Source organism: Sardina pilchardus, chromosome 10 (genome assembly GCF_963854185.1).
Source record: "Sardina pilchardus chromosome 10, fSarPil1.1, whole genome shotgun sequence".
In the NCBI taxonomy this organism is placed as follows: domain Eukaryota; kingdom Metazoa; phylum Chordata; class Actinopteri; order Clupeiformes; family Clupeidae; genus Sardina; species Sardina pilchardus.
In genome coordinates, this window is record NC_085003.1 from 28624899 (window position 1) to 28642398 (window position 17500).

Below are 17500 nucleotides of genomic sequence, written 5' to 3' on the forward strand. Positions count from 1 at the left end.
ATTTTTAACTTATTCGAAAATGGAGCACAGACAAGATGGGGAGCTGAACAACACAGATGCTGTATGTCACTACTTACTTTTGGTAATGATCAGAGGCTTTATCTGTAGAAGTTAGTGCACATACATGCACACATACAAACATACAGCAACTCACACAAACACACATAGGCTACACAGATACAAATAGACACACTTGGATATCCACATGAAAACACACAAACACACACACACACACACACACACACACACACACACACAATCAGTAAAAACATGAAACCCCCCTCTCCATCCCTACCTTTCTCTTTGGCAATGCTGAACGGCTCCTTGGAGTCGAGCGGGTCACTGTCTCCGATGCTGTTGTGCGCGACGACCCGGAAGTAGTACTTGCGTCCGGGCAGCAGGCCGGTGACGGTGTACTTGTTGCTGAAGACGCGCTCGGCGGCGGTGAACCAGGTGGCCGTGCTGGTGTCGCGCTTCTGGATGACGTAGTGGGCGTCGGGGTCCTCGGCCAGGTCCGGCGTGTGCTCCCACAGGAGGGTGACCGTGCTCGGAACCTCCTCCAGCAGGTGCAGGTTCCGCGGAGGCCGCGGGAAGTCTGACCAAAGGGTGGAGAAGTGGGGTGGTGTAATTGGGTGGGTGGTTGTGGGTTGATGCATAGCATACGAGAGGGGATCAGTGTGTGTGACAGAGTGTGTGTGTGTGTGTGTTTGTGTTTGGGTGAGTGGTTGTGGGTTGATGCATAGGAGAGGGGATCAGTGTGTGTGCCAGAATGTGTGTGTATGTGTGTGTGTGTGTGTGTGTGTGTGTGTGTGTGTGTGTGTGTGTGTGTGTGTGTTTGTGTTTGGGTGAGTGGTTGTGGGTTGATTCATAGGAGAGGGGATCAGTGTGTGTGACAGAGTGTGTGTGTGTGTGTGTGTGTGTGTGTGTGTGTGTGTGTTTGTGTTTGGGTGTGTAGTTGTGGGTTGATTCATAGGAGAGGGGATCAGTGTGTGTGACTGAGTGTATATTGTAATTGGGTGTGTGGCTGTGCACTGATGCATAGGATCAGTGTGTGTAATTGTGGGTGTGTGGATGTGCACTGATGCATAGGATCAGTGTGTATGTAATTGTGGGTGGGTGGGTGTGCACTGATGTGTGTGTGACTGTTGTGGCTGTCCCTCTTACCTTTGACCTGGACGTTGATGTCGTAGTTGACCTCTCCGTGCTCGTTGCGCAGGTTGACGCGGTAGACGCCCGAGTCGGAGCGGCGAGACGAGGCGACGAGGAACTGCGAGTGCTTGTTGCCCTTGGTGATGACCTCTCGGCCACTGGTGGGCACGCCATCCTTCAGCCAGGTGACCTCAGGAGGGGGTGACCCCTGCGGAGATGGGCACAAGTTCATACCCCGAATCCAACTCCTCGCACCCCAAATCGCTAAAGCACCCTCTAAGCATACTGCTCCGATATCGTCGAGTGTCTGGCTGGCACCAAAAGCTGGGGCCTAATTGCTTGCATGTGTGACTCTGTGTGCGGTGTCTCTGGTCGATGTGATCGATGGCTGTTGTGATCTGCTGCTGTGTTCTGAGACGGGTAAGATGTGTCAGTGTCGCTATGAGAGCTGCTCTGTGATAGTGGGCGTTGTGACCCATGCTCCTGCTGCCCCTGCTGTGGTATTGATTACTGATCATTGATTATTGATGATTGATTATTGATGATGAGGTGTTGTTGTGGACTCACTGTGAAGGAGACGGGGATACAGAGAGTAGCTCCTGCCCTCAACTCAATACGGTGCTTCACCTTCCCCTGCAGATCAAACCTGGGAGGAGCTGATGGTGATGACCATGACAACAACAACAACAACAACAACAACAGAGACAACAACAACAACAACAACAGAGATGACAACAACAACAACAGAGATGATGACAACAACAACAACAACAAAGACAATAACAACATCAAGTCAGATGTACTCTCAAGATGGCCCAGTGGATACTTGGGGGTTTACACAGGAATTCAAAACATTGCAAAACATGCATAAGGAAGTGTGTTCCTGGTTTCTGAATTCTGAAAAACCGCATTGACCATTGAGGCTGATTTACTGTGTGCTGAGCCACATTCCCCTCTTGAAAATTCTTTAATTTCCCCTTGGGAATCAATAAAGTATCTATCTATCTATCTATCTATCTGAAAATGCATTTACTTGTCAATTCTTGTCTATTCTAAATCCAGCGGTCCAATGGCAAACACCAAGTTTATGTTCAGAATCTTAGGGATAAGCTGCATCAGCCACCTCATTGCCTTCTGTATGAAACTTTGCCTTGGCATTGATGATGATGTTGGCATTATCAGGTGGGGACCAGGGGCATGTCGTTGGCATTACATGGCGGGGGCTTGCTGTTGGCATTATGTGGTGGGGGCAAGGTGTGTTGGCATTACCTAGTAGGGGCATGTTGTTGGAATTACCTGGTGTGGCATGATGTTGGCATTACCTGGTGGGGGCAAGGTGTGTCGATACCTGGTGGAGGAATGGTGCTGGCATTATCTGGTGAGGGCATGTTGTTGGAATTACCAGGTAGGGGCACGGTGTGTTGGCATTACCTATTTGGGGCACGGTGTGTTGGCATTACCTGGTAGGGGCATGATGTTGGCATTACCTGGTGGGGGCAAGGTGTGTTGGCATTACCTAGTGGGGGCACGGTGTGTTGGCATTACCTGGTAGGGGCATGATGTTGGCATTACCTGGTGGGGGCAAGGTGTGTTGGCATGGTAGGGGCATGATGTTGGCATTACCTGGTGGGGGCAGAGCGAGGACTCCCTGCTCGAGCTCCGTGGGCTCCCCGACGCCGCCCTCGTTGACGGCGCGGATGCGGAAGAAGTACTTCATGCGCTCCTGCAGGCCGCCCACGCAGTAGCTGGTGCCCACGACGGGGATCTTGGTGCACTTGGTCCACTCCTTGGCGTCGTCCGAGCGCAGCTCCAGGATGTAGCCTGAGGGGGCGTCGCCCTGCTCGGGCGGAGACCAGGCCAGAGAGATGGAGGAGGAGGAGGAGTCGGTCGTTTTCAGGCCCGACATCAGACCAGGGGCGCCTACGCAGAGAAAGGAAAGAAAGGAAGAAGCAAAAAGAAAGAGAAGAAGAAAGAAAGAAAGAAAGAAAGAAAGAAAGAAAGAAAGAAAGGGTAAGAGAGATGCATGTAATGAGAAGAGAGAAGAGATAATTAAGGCACCATGTGCCTGATGAAGACCCAGTGGGGTCGAAACGTTGCATTTTTTTTCATTAAACCGGGAGCAATTTATCAGTGTTGCGGACATTACATTCCTTCCCCAGAGAGAAGAGATAGACAGAAACAAATAAGTAAAGACAGGAAGTGAAATGAGAAGATGCTAAATGGATTGCATTCTGATAGCACTTTTTTTACTCTTCTGAGCACTTCAGGCACTTTACAATATCACGCCTCAGATCCACCCATTCACACAGCCATTGCAGAGGCTGGGAAGCTCTGGGTTAAGTGTCCTGCTCAAGGATACTTCTACAAGGTCAGGAGGAGTTGGGCTCAAACCAGCAACACTCCTCTGGTTGCTGAATGACTCCACTTCCTGCTGAGCTACTGCTGCCCACTGCAAAACACTGAAGGCACTACTTTTACCCTGGAGAGTCAACATAGTCCTGGGAGGGAGAATGGGCAGACAAAGGGAGCAATGGAGACAGAAAGAAAGAAAGAGAGAAATAAAGAAAAAAATAAAAGTGAGGGAAAAAAAGAAAAGTCAAAAGAAAGAAAGAAAGAAAGAAAGAAAAAGAAAGACACACATGACTGCAGCTCTCCACCTGTCTCCACTGAGAGCACTTACGGATGGGGTCCTTGGCCAGCACTGGGTTGGTGGCGATGCTGGGAGTCCCAGTTCCTGCTCTGTTGACCGCGGTCACTCTGAACTCGTACTCCGTCCCCTCTGTCAGACCATCTGCCGTGCACTTGGTGTCTGTGGGGACCAGAGGCAGCTCTTTTAACAAGCCTCCTGTTCAGTGCATGTGTCATGTGGCTACACAACACATCAGTACCACTTACACAACTATTCACTCCTACTGAAGCTGTTATTAAGGGCGATGGGTGTTACAGGGTTTCCCCAAACAGATCTGTCCACACACCAAGTAGAAGCACAAGAACAACTGTGACCTGGGTCACATTCCCACACACTCACACACACACACACACACACACACACACACACACACACAGACACACAGAGAGAGAGACACACACACACACACACACACACAGAGAGACAAACACAGACACACACACACACACGCACACGCACACACACACGCACACGCACACGCACACGCACACGCACACACACACACACACATACACACACACACACCCTGGATCAGCTCCTTGTTGACGGGGATCCACATGCTGCCTCCCTTCTTCCTCCTCTCCAGCATGTAGCCCAGGACCGCTGCTCCTCCATCCTGACTGGGCGGGGCCCAGGTCACCGTGACGGCCTCCTTGGTCACATCTGCAACCTGAGGCTGAGAGGCCATGCCTGGGGGCTCTGGCAGCGGACGCATGTGTTAGAGGACATAGATAGATAGATAGATAGATAGATAGATAGATAGATACTTTATTGAAAAGTAATCCCCATGATCTGTTGTATATTGCAGTGTAACAGCACTCCCTCTTTCACACCTACCCACTCATTCAACCACACGGTTACTCGTTCACCCCATAGACTGTATACTGTATAGAACAGATTATAGTGTAGGTAGTTGCCTTCATCAAGGGGTTTGTTAGTTAGTTAGTTAGTTTGTTTGTTTGTCTGTCTGTCTGTCTTTCTGTTTATTTGTTCGCAAGATTACTCAAAAGGTTATGGATGGATTTCGATTAAATTTTCAGGGAAGGTTTGAAATGACCCAAGGAAGAAACGATTACATTTTTTGGGAGTGATCCGCATCACCGTCTGGGTCCAGGAGGCGATTATGTTTTTTGCTTGGCGGAGGTTTGCACTCTCTGAGTGCTTTTCTAGTTCAATTATGCAGTCTATGGCTCACCAACACTTATCAGTTTGCCTGTTTTTGCCTGAACTTTGGAGCAACCTTGACTGTGCTGAGCTGATGATACACAAGGCACCTCTCTGAGAAACGTTGCTGGGCAGTGTGCCCGAGTTTTGTTGTTCTGGCACGTTCCTTTTGATATTATGTAACTTATTTTTCTAGAGATCTTCTGCTCATCAGTACACAAATTAACATGATCATCCAGTCGGAAGACGGGGAACTGGTTATGTGCTCCCCCCCCCCCCCCCCCCCCCCCTTATATCGCCTCAAGCAATATGAAGCACTCTGGGCATGAGTGACAGGTTTTAATGGGAACTCAAATAACGATGCATTTTATATACAGTGTGTAGCGTACAGTGCTCTTGAAAGAGGTGCTCATTGCCAGAGCACCTCTCTTGGCATCTCCATTAAGGATGGCACATACTGTACTGTACAGGCGGCTTATTCTAAAACATTTTTCTGTTAAGCAAAACACACACGCACACACGAACACACAAACACACACACACACACACACACATACTGAGATAAACATGCACATACTCTCTCTCTCTTTCACACACACACACACAGACACACACACACACACACTGGCAGAGACAGAAATAGAAGGACACATTTTCTGCATCTCTCACCGATTGGCGACCCAGCAAACACCTCATCAGTGAGCAGGGGCTCGCTCATGCCCTGAGAGTTGAGCGCCCGGATGCGGTACTGGTAAGCCTTGCCCTCCTCCACCTTGTCGTTGCAGAAGCTGGTGGTGCCACTGTCCACCTCGCCCACCTTGGTCCAGGAGTTCTTGCCCGCCGGGCGCCTCTCGATCACGAAGCCCGTGACCGGCGTGCCCCCGTTGTCTCGCGGGGCCTTCCACTTCAGGGTGACGCACTTGGCCGAGTTCTCCAGGACGTCCAGCTTCTGAGGAGGCTTTGGGTGGTCTGGTTCAAGCACAACAGACAGTCAGAAACATGCAGTAACACACGCCACTATCAACTAACTACCCACATCAAACCGTGTCCATGCTACAAAACTCTGCTCTTTTTGGTGAAGCATGATACTGGTCTGTGTTGCACCATCAATCTGAATAGAATGTGTATAATCAGGGATGGACAGTATTTATGATACAAGTATCTATTCTAAAGTATGTATTTTAAGGTATCAAAATACTTTAGGCGTGTATTTTTGTATACTTTTTTTGCATACTGCCAAAAAATGATAGATGGTTACATGGTTACCTCACCCACATTTATTAGTTTGCCTGCTTTTGGTAAAACTTTGGACCAACTTTGACCGTGATATGTAGGTCTGGTGTCCTCCAATGCTGATGGTAACACAAGGCACCTTTCTGAGCAACGTTGCTGAGCAGTTCTTGAGCATTGTTGTTCTGGCACGTTCCCTTTGATATTACGTAACTTATTTTTCTTATTTTTTTTCTTTCGCCCATGAGTACACAAATTAACATGATCATCCAGTCTGAAGACATGAAACCGGTTATGTGGATGCCTTTCTCAAAATGTTCCCCCTTAAATCACCTGAAGCAATATGAAGCATTCTGGGCATGCTTGAACAATGTCAGAGACTTCATTCTCCGTATTCAGTGTACCATGAGTTCAAAGTCGTTATTTCAAGGTAATAAAACTGCATTGGGTTGCTTTAAGCCCTCATTCTGTGGCTCTCAATAGGTTTGGTGGCTAGTTTGTGCCACTTGACACGTTCAGTTGTGACTTTTTGAGCTCATTTCTGATATAGCATTGGGGCTGTGAGATGTAAACAGGCAGGTGTGACTTGTTTGCAGATTTATGGCATGTCTCATAGGCCGAGAAAAGTTGTAGCTCTACAACACTGTTCATCAAGTGTACTAAAGAAGGAATAGATTACATGAACAGGTTGTGTGATTCACCTCACTGTGTGTTCACTGTGTGCTGTGTGTTCACTAATTCAGTTAAATTGGGTTAAATGCAGAGAACTAAATTTCCCTCACAGGATCAAAAAAGTATATATTCTATTCTATTCTTCTATTCTATGGAAGATGTAATTACAGTGATTTCATGCTCATGCTGAGTATCTTTGGTAATTTCATTTTGATTTTATTTTGATACATGGCGTGACCACTCTATTTTGTAGTTTATTTTGACACATTCAAAATCAGGTTTGATTTTTTTTATATGCACCAGGTACATTTTGATATCACATAGGACTGACATAAATAACAAAATAATGATTTGTAACCTAATCTAAACCTTCCTATGACAAGTACAGCGATGACCTCTGACCCTATCTAACCGTTGTCGTAGGGACAGGTTCTTCCTCTCCTGGTTGGCGTGGTACTACTCACCCACCACGTTGAGGTGCAGGTTGGCGATGGCCGTGCCACAGTCGCTCTTGAGCTTGAGCATGACGGCGCCGCTGTCCTCTCTGACGCAGTGGCACAGCGTAAGGGTGCTCTGGTCGGCGCCGCGCTCCACCGTCGTGCGCGCGTCCTCCGTCACCTCCATGCCGTCCTTGTACCAGCTGACGCGCGGCGCCGGCCTGCCCCGGAAGGGGATCTTGATGGTGGCCGTCTGCCCGGCCTTCACCGTCACCGGCTGGCTGGACAGCACCTCCAGCATGGTGGGGTCGATGACCGGAGGATCTGTGGGCAAAGGATGGCGGCAATGTGAATGTGTGAGCCATTCTGTACAGTATGATGGGTGAGATGTATGCAGTGTGTGTGTGTGTGTGTGTGTGTGTGTGTGTGTGTGTGTGTGTGTGTGTGTCTGTGTGTGTGTCTGTGTGTGTGTGTGTGTGTGTGTGTGTGTGTGTGTGTGTGTGTGTGTGTGTGTGTGTCTGTGTGTGTGTGTGTGTGCATGGTGGGGTCGATGACCGGAGGATCTGGGCAAAGGATGGCGGCAATGTGAATGTGTGAGCCACCGATAGGGTCATTCTAATGTGGTGTCTGCCTTGAATTATGCACTACAAAGAAGGATTTAGCACATAAAACCTAACCTGTTCATGTCACATCTTCGTTCATATTTATTCATACTTTTAATGAGTTCAGTTGTATGCGTATATGCTTGTATAAGTGTAATAAACATGACACCACACATATTACGCATACACGTGACATGTAAGTTACAAGTTGTAATAAACTTAACACTACATGTTCACATATATCCTAACTCGGTGGATCCAAGATAGAAAGACTTGCCTATGATCATGGCTGGGATGTCTCCACAGATGACCCAGGATTGCAAAGGTCATGGGAGCCCTTTATGTTGAACTCTTTTAATGATTCCAGATTTAAGAATTCAAGAGCATTTGCACACACTGCTGTCAAGGCAGCACACGTTTATTATCCACCGGGTGTGAGAGTGGGCATTTGTGCTTTTATGTTTTGTGTTTATGTTGAGGATGTGCTTGAAAGATGATGAGTGACTGTTTGCTATGTATGATGGGTGAGATGTATGCAGTACGTGTGTGTGTGTGTGTGTGTGTGTGTGTCTGATATAGGTTATCATTGGCTATTCGCTATTTATTTATTTTTTTCAGCAACGACGTTGTGCTTGACATTACTGCAAACTGCCTTACACTCTTCTTAGAGAACGTTTACATTTACAAAACAGCATGTATAGAGATGTTTGATACATAGAGCTGGATGCATAGAGATGTTTGCAGCAAATCTAATTATGTTACTCATAACGTTAGCCTACTCATAACGTAGCTAATTGGGAACACGTTTGAGCGCGCATGAGAAGGAGAGAGAGCGCCAGCTTGATAACTGATATCTCCTTTTTATAAGAAACGAAAAACGCGAAGACAACATAGTTTCACTCCTGAGCAATCTACTGTGAGGGCTGCAGCCACTGAATGGAGCCGGCAAGAGTCTTAAAGTGACCACCATTTATAAATGAATTAAACAGCATCATATTAACCATATTTCTTAACGAATTTATTTTCTACAACAAAAAAATACTTTGTCATTATTGTAATTTAAATGAAAAAAATTCTATATGTTGCCCCGGGCCACTTTGTACTTTAAAAATTGGGCCTCGAGGTCAGAAAGGTTAAGAACCCCTGCTTTAAAGCCTGCATGGCTCTATCTAGCACCCCGAGAACCCTTCTTTGAAGGCGTGTACTGTACAGTACCTGCGATGGTCAGCGTGGCCTCGCTCTCGGCCCCGTTGGCCCTGAAGGTGTACCTGCCCTCGTGCCCGCCGCCCACGCCGCCGAAGAGCAGCTTGTGCACGGCGCCCTGCTTCACCACCTGCACCCCGCTCAGCTCCGCCTCCGACACCTGCGCGCACACACAAACGAGAAACAGGCCGACGCCGACCTCACCTCAGACTCACCCGGGGACATTACAGCATAAATCTGCCCCAATTAGTGGCTGCAGCAGTGTGCAGTAACGATGTAATTTGATCAACCTGCAGGTGGGAGTTATATAGAGCATATTATGAGTTATACAAGTTTGAGACGCTCTAAACCGAATTCAACGCCCCATAAAGAAGCCATTCAAAAATCGTATGAACGGTGGTGCAGCTTAAAACAGAAAATGGCAGAGGAGGAGTGTGTAGCCTTTGTGAGGATTGAGCGGGATTTAGAGGAAAATCTCAGCAGCGATGTTTGACATGGCATGCCAATAGGTAGAAGATTTTCCGGAGATTTACATTCATTAAAGTCATGTCACCGCTTCAGAGATTAAGCCGTGCTCTATGCCTTAACAACCACAGCCATTTAATGAGCAGGTAGGAGAGGATTAAACCGATATAGAGGATCAATTCATCTCCCCAAATGATGACAATGTGACATAATTGTGTCACCACAATAAGCTACACATCTGTGCAAGCTTGAATTTGACACGTGTGTAACTCAAGTCAGACTAAGGTGAGCATGGCTAGACAGATATAATTACACCATATTGGACCCTGGGATGTGGTTACAGCTCACCTGCCTAGGGTATATGGTTACTGCACTGTATGTATGAGGGCCCCATTGCATGCCATGTAAGCGACACCTGCAGACAAACTTGACATACAATAGCCATCTGGTGAGCATTCCTGTGGATGTTGTCTAATGCTGTGTAGGAGGGGTGTGTGTGTGTGTTTGTGTGTGTGTGTGTGTGTGTGCGCGTGCGTGTAGGTGTGTGTGTGAGTGTGTGTGTGTGTGCATGTGTATGTGTGTGCACATGTGTAGGTGTGTGTGTGTGTTTGTGTGTGTGTGTGCGTGTGTGCATGCGTGCGTGTGTGAGTGTGTGTGTGTGTGTGTGTGTGTGTGTGTGTGCTTGCGTGTGTGCTTGTGTGTGTGCTTGCGTGTGTGCTTGTGTGTGTGTGTGTGTGTGTTGCCCTCCTTACCTCTTTCCCATCCTTAAGCCAAACTCCGTCCACCTTCTCATCATTCAGAACCACACACAGCTCGGCCCCTGAACCCGTGGGACACTGCAGGTCCGACAGGCCACTCGTCACTGAGGCAAACCTCTCTGCACACACACAATACACACAGTTACACACACACCCACAGTTACACACACACACACACACACACACACACACACACACACACACACACACACACAGACACAGACAGCCACACACACACACACACACACACACACACACAGACACAGACAGCCACACACACAGCCACAGACAGCCACACACACATACACACACACACAGACAGACACAGACACACAGACATACACACACAGCCACAAACAGCCACTCACACACACACACACACACACACACACACACACACACAGACATACAGACACACACAAAGAACAAAGGATATATGACAAATATTAAAATAGAAAACTGCCTGCTTTAAATTAGTGTATAGTAAATAAACTGACATGTTTTACGTAAATGTGTCAAGATGTCAGTGGTGGTGTTTATGTTCTCTAATCTAAAGGAAGGAGGCTTGAGTTGATCTGGGGCCTGTACCGTCCACGGTGAGGTTGGCGGAGGTGACGTACTCCTGGTCATCGTTGTCCTGCGTGCACACGACGCTGTACTCGCCGCCGTCCGCCAGGTCGCAGTCCTCGACGATCAGCTCGGCGTGCTTGCCCTCGCGCACGAAGACGTAGCGCGCGCTGCAGCTGATGTCACGGCCGTCCTTCAGCCACTTGACGTGGACGTCCTTGGAGCTCATCTCACACTCCAGGCGCGCTTTGCTTTTCTCCTTCACGCGAACGTTCTTCAGGTGGCTGGCGAACTTGATGGGAATCCCTGAGAGGACGGAATGAGAGGGTCAGCGAAAGAGGAGGAAGGTGACGGACATTGAAGTAGCGTGTGAAGAGTTTGGTTCCAAATCGTCATGTTTTTTAATTGCGTATTTCAGGCAATATTAATAACATTACAGTTTTGCTGTTTTGATAAAAAAAAAAAAAAAGGTTTATTAAAATTCATTGAAATGGAGTATAGCATTTTGGAAGCAAACTCTTAATTTGGTCTTTTGAATGTATAAAATGCATATAGGCCTACATGAATTATAATGCATGGCATGCATCTAAACATACAAGTGCATACTGTATAAACAAACTTTAACCTATTTCAATTTAAAGTAAACAAGTGTCTCTAAAATCAAGGGCAAAATGCAAAATGAGGATGGAAATGAAAGCCTCTTGCTTTCAATGAAGAGGGGAGCAGTGGCTGTCAGGTCGCCCAGGCACAGGTTGTAGTCTCCGGTGTCGCCTGGACGGACGTCCTTGACCCTCAGCGTGTAGGTCAAGCCATCCTCGGACACGGACATGTCGTACTTCTCGTCCCTCTTCAGCTCCTTGTCCTTGCACTTCCACACGAACGGCGCGTCGGTCTTCTTGGAGAGGCGCACCTCGAACGTGGCCGTCTGTCGCTCGGTGACGCGCATGGGCTTCAGGTCCGACGTAAACTTCAACGGCTCGTCTAGACGAGAGAGGAGACGAGGAGGCAGATCAGAGAGGGGGGGGAAAGAGGACAGATGACGTACTGTAAAAAGATGTGAGGACAGAAAGAGCGAGTGTGGATTTCCTCTGGACTTTATTTCAGTGCCTGGCATGCAACTCTGCACACTGAACTCTGGAGTCTCTTAGAGTCTCCCAAGAAAAGCAAATTGGTTGCTGACAGGACCTTTGGCAGTTCACCCGTTTTGGAAAGATTACAGAACATTAAGACACCATTAATCTCACAGAGCACTATACACCAGGTGGGTACAACCATGCAGTCCAGCACTGCACTGAAACACAATAGCATTCAGCAAGACATATTACAACCCAAAGCATTCCCAAAACGCTGAAGTATGCACTGCTAGGGAAACAATGGGCGGTCCATTAGCAGGCGAGTGCTTGCCTATGACGGAGAGCTTGGCATTGAGGGCCTTGTCTCCGACCTGCAGGGAGTAGGTGCCGGCGTCTTTGAGGCTCACGCTGGAGATGCACAGCATGTGTTTGGTCCCCAGCTGCTTCACCTCGTTCTTCCCCAGGGAGTACTGGATCCGCAGCAACTCTCCGTCCTGTGGCAGCAAGCACAGGTGTGTGTTTGGAGAAAACATACACACACACACACACACACACACACATACACATACACACACGCACAGTCGCACACACATACAGTACACACACAGCTTACTTCCTTATTTGTGTCCATAATTCAGAATAAATATTACATTACACATACACATGCGGTACACAGACACACTTACACACCTACATATACTGTATACAGCTCTGGAAAAAAATAAGAGAAAAATAAATTGTCATCCTACAGTTGCTGAGTGACATTTGAATGAGTTGACGGTCATATTCAAATTTGAAATATTTTGAATATGACTGTCAACTCAGCAACTGTAGGAAGGCATCAGAAAAATGTGCAGTGGTCTCGTAGTTACAGAGCTGCATACACTCACACACACACACACACACACACACACACACACACACACACAGGTGCACATACTCCCACATACACATACACCAACATACACAGTCCACTGTCTAACCCCCAACACAACTCCAGGCACACAGAACCCTCTACACACACACACAAACACACACACACACACACACACACACACACACACACACACACACACACACACATACTGTATTATATAAAAGTATGGTTTTACCTTAAACCAGCGCATCTTGATGTTCGGGTCTTTCAGTTCCATCATGGTTTCAAAAATGGCATTGGAGTCAGCCTTTGCTATAACATCTTGCAAGGGTTTCAGGATCTTGACCATCTGTTTTTGTGATTTCACATGCAAACCATCATTACAACAAAAAAAATCTAACTAACTGCAGACTAACCAGATGGCACGGCCTAACTAACTGTGTTTCGACAATTCAAACAACATGGCCAAAAACGAACTGTGTTTCAACAAATCAGACGGCATGGCCTAACTAACTGCGGTAAGACTAACCAGACGGCATGGTCTAAACTAACTGCGGTAAAGACTAACCAAAAGGCATGGCCTAAACTAACTGTGTTTCGATTATCCAGACAGCATGACCAAAACTAACTGTGTTTCGACTAATCAGACGGCAAGGCCTAAACTAACTGCGTTAAGACTAGCCCAAACAGCATGGTTTTAACTAACTGCGTTTAGACTAACCAGACGATATGGTTTTAATGAACTGCCTTTAGAATAACCAGACGGCATGGTTTAAACAAACTGCATGGCATGTATGTGTGGCCCAGGAGATGTTTGGGTTGCTGCCCCGTTGAGACGGAAACCATCCCTAGCCTAGTCAAGATATCTAGTCAGGCTCCTAGTGAACAGCAGCACTCTGTTTCTCTACCTCCACATCCTCCCTCTTCTTCAGCTCCTTCAGCTTCTTCAGGATGCCCCTGAAGTCAGTGAAGCCGTGCTCGGCACAGATGCGCTCGTAGTCCTTCTTGTCGGCTCCCGCCAGGATCTTCAGCATCTCCTCCTCAGTGGGAGGCCTCCTCCCCTCTCTCCTCTGGGTCTGTACATTCCTGACCAGACAGAGAGGGATCAAGAGCCAAAGCGTCAGATTTATTTATGATTTATTTATCATGACACATTATGGTTGAAACGACTCTGCTTACTCTCCTCTCATTGCATGTAATAAGTAACAGTTACATGTTATGCATAATTAAATACATAACTAATATTTGCATATATTAGTGTTTAACAAGGTCAGTATTACAGTAAGCATCATTGCATGTCTTTTGGGTGTTTATTAAAGTATCTTAGCCAATAGGCAATTTCTTCTTGGGAAATCCTTACTGAACAACTAGTTGGTCTTAATCTAAGGCTACATCGTATGGATCAAACAAGGGACCTTGCGGACTCTTAATTCTCTGTCATAATTATGATACGTACAATGACAGAATAACATCTGAAGACATATTAGAAGGCTACAAACATTCTATTTTAAGCCATACTATTTAGTTCATGACGGACCAGCTGTATTAAGAATTTACCAAGAACAAATCACCTATTCAGTATGAAAATTAAATTGTTGAAAAGAGACCTTATGACTGTGTAATGACACTTCATACAAACCTTGTTGAGCACTAAAGCAGACACATACCAGTAATACTTATTCATGAATGCCTAACATTTGTTCCCTAAACTACAGTTAACTTTTTAAACAATTAACTACTTTAACAAAAGTCATCATCAGAGAATCCAGTGAGAGGACTGTGAAGTAAAGTACATCCTACCCACCGTTTCTTTAACATCTTCTTGAAGTCCATGGCTGGATCTGAGTCAAAACATGAGAAAGGGATGCTTGCAAAGGTATTTGTAAGTGTAAATTTCATGCACACAAACTCACACACAGGCATAAATGCAAACTCACCACCCCCCCCCACCCCCCCACCCCCCCACACACACACACAGACACACACACACACACACACACACACACACACACACACACACACACACACACACACACACACGGCACAAACACACACACACACGGCACAAACACACAAACACACACACACACACATTCTCGCTTACTCTCAGTCACCACCAGGGACACGGCATACACAGCATCTCCATGATCATTGGCAGCGACGCATTTGTAGACATCAGCATCCTCCAGAGACAAGGGTTTGATCTGTAGGGGGAAAAAACCCAGAGAAATCATCACACCACCTTAGATTTCACTCCATGCATTTCACTCATCAGACAGAAGGGGGCAGTGCAGTGCAGTGCTGAGGCTTTGTTGCATTCCACCTCTAGACTGAACAGATGGTAAGGGGCTATGCATATGCCCATCTACTATATGCTAATTACTTGGTAATAGGGCTTTGAGCTGCTTTGAAGACGTCTGACCGGGACAGGATAAGGGCACTAAATCTTCTCGTTGCACATCTCACGGAATACAAACTGATGATTTAGACGCTACTTATCCCAGCATAACACTTGAGGAATGTGCTTGATGGGCTTGATGATGTGAGTGTTAAGTTAACTCGATGCATATCAAGTTGCCTCGGTCTCTCGTAAACAGAGATAACATCTGTTTTATGGTGTGCTGATGTGGACAATCCTGGACAATCCAGAAACGCTTCTAAACAACTCAATTTGAAAGCCTTGCAGAAAAATAACAATAAAAAAGAGAGAAATTAGTCATTATTAAGGTTTTTGAAACAGCCGCCTCACCTTTAAAACATGCTGCTTATTGATGGTGTCAAAGTAAGTGGTGGTGCCCTCTGATAGGGGCTTGCCGCTATCTCTCGCCCACGTCACTGTGGGCTTCGGGGACCCCGTCACCTTCCCTTTAAAAGACACCTTCTTGTCTCCTAAAGTCACAGAGTCGTGGAGTGGAATAGTGAGTACCCAACTGCTGGAAGAGCAGGTCTTCATTTCCTCAACAACTTAATTAAGGTAATTTGCACAAGTAGCAATTCAATTATTTATCTTCACTCTTCAATTCAAGCTGACATTTGATGCAAGTAGAGGGCTTCACACTGTGCAACTTTCTAGACAATTACACACGGCTATAAAAAAATGGCATAAAATCGACTAATATAAATGTTAAATTTGATGGAGTGTCGTAAATATGCTCAAGTAAGTGCTCTCTGACGGCCGAATCAATGGGTCTGATAGTCAAAGCACACTGAAATAGGTTTAGAAATGTGATGGCAGAAATAGGTTTTATCATTCCATGTAACTTCTTTAGTTTATTTTCAATTATGCTTGGACATTATGCTCTGGACACGACCCACCTTCCTGAGCTGTGATTGGACGGGGCTTCAGCTCAAAGTCTGGCATGGACTCCTCTGGAGGGATGCTGGGGGATTTCTGCACCTGGCTGTAGGACTCCACGATGGCAGACGTCTTTCTCTGGACCACTGTCCGCTCTGCGCCTGTAGATAGACAGACACACACACACACACACACACACACACACACACACACACACACACACACACACACACACACACGCACACACGCAGGTACATTCACACACAATAGTTTAACATTTTGTCATGAAAACTTTTTGATTGGTTTTCACTCCAGTGAATTAGGAAAGCTGGAGTTTAAATGTCAGTTAATTTGTGGAAATTTGTTTCAGAGCCTACAGCTGATCAATGCTGAGGTTCAGAGAGCCCCTGACTCTAATCAATCCTACCGATAGAGGATATTACAGATGGCAGATAGGAACTGCATTAATCCCTGAGGGAACGGAGAAAAAGTCAAAGAGATAATCCAATTTCACACAGATGGATATTTGCATTACATTTGGGAGAAATTCTGGGGCTTACCGTCGCCGCCCTTGGATGTCTGGGAAATTCTGCGGACTTTGGTGACCGTGGAGGAGGACGAGGAGGTGGAGGATGACATCGCCGAAGAGGAGGAGGATGAAGACGAGGTCATTTGGACCTCAGAGAAGTGCTCGGAGACGCTTTCTGAGGACTTCACCTCAGAGAAACTCTCCCTGATGGCACTGCTGGACTGGGCCTCCGATAGGACCTCCATCACGCCCTCTGTGGACTGGATGACCTCAGTAGCCATGGCAACTTGTTTGACCTTCGACCTTTAGCTGTGCGGCCAAGACTGGTGATGTAACTAGCTTTGCTTGGGGCTCTATAAGGGGATGGAGAGATAGTTGTTGATTTTTTTCTTCATCCTTTTCTGAAGACTTAAACACTTGACAATATTTCATGATCATCAATTAATCACATAATTAACAAATTAAATCCATCTAATGAAGAAGACAGACTTTCTCTTCCCTAAACTTTGAAAAACACAGAGGATGATGTTGAAAATCTACTTGGTGCATTGCAACTGGTATGTAACGGTTGCAGATCAGAGGTAGCAGTTGGGACCACTGCTTCCCTCTGTAGAAAGTGGTGCATACTGACGTATGAGTCATCGAGCTCCTTGTTTCACCGATGTTAAAGCGCATCACTCAAGGTGGTGTGTCTGTAAACGTGCGCACTAGTCTCTGGGGGTCGCCCCGACATCCCGACTCCCTTAAGCAGCTGCTTCCAAAATAGGCACAGCGCAGAGAGGAGACAGAA

General features: G+C 46.7%; 1 protein-coding gene across 1 annotated transcript in view; it reads right to left on the reverse strand.

The window, feature by feature from the left end:
- Window positions 1-16991, reverse strand: part of LOC134093456 (immunoglobulin superfamily member 22-like) — a 19359-nt gene extending 2368 nt beyond the window's left edge. The window contains exons 1-20 of the mRNA XM_062546508.1: window positions 16742-16991; window positions 16202-16327; window positions 15636-15775; window positions 14979-15090; window positions 14691-14721; window positions 13795-13972; window positions 13122-13235; window positions 12341-12503; window positions 11642-11917; window positions 10958-11242; window positions 10355-10488; window positions 9159-9291; window positions 7369-7665; window positions 5672-5971; window positions 4364-4537; window positions 3830-3958; window positions 2773-3069; window positions 1717-1805; window positions 1165-1357; window positions 296-595 (exon numbers count right to left, since the gene is read on the reverse strand). Coding sequence (XP_062402492.1) covers window positions 296-595; window positions 1165-1357; window positions 1717-1805; window positions 2773-3069; window positions 3830-3958; window positions 4364-4537; window positions 5672-5971; window positions 7369-7665; window positions 9159-9291; window positions 10355-10488; window positions 10958-11242; window positions 11642-11917; window positions 12341-12503; window positions 13122-13235; window positions 13795-13972; window positions 14691-14721; window positions 14979-15090; window positions 15636-15775; window positions 16202-16327; window positions 16742-16991 — 3721 coding nt within the window. The remainder of the gene's footprint in view (window positions 1-295; window positions 596-1164; window positions 1358-1716; window positions 1806-2772; window positions 3070-3829; window positions 3959-4363; window positions 4538-5671; window positions 5972-7368; window positions 7666-9158; window positions 9292-10354; window positions 10489-10957; window positions 11243-11641; window positions 11918-12340; window positions 12504-13121; window positions 13236-13794; window positions 13973-14690; window positions 14722-14978; window positions 15091-15635; window positions 15776-16201; window positions 16328-16741) is intronic.
- Window positions 16992-17500: the final 509 nt, after the last annotated feature.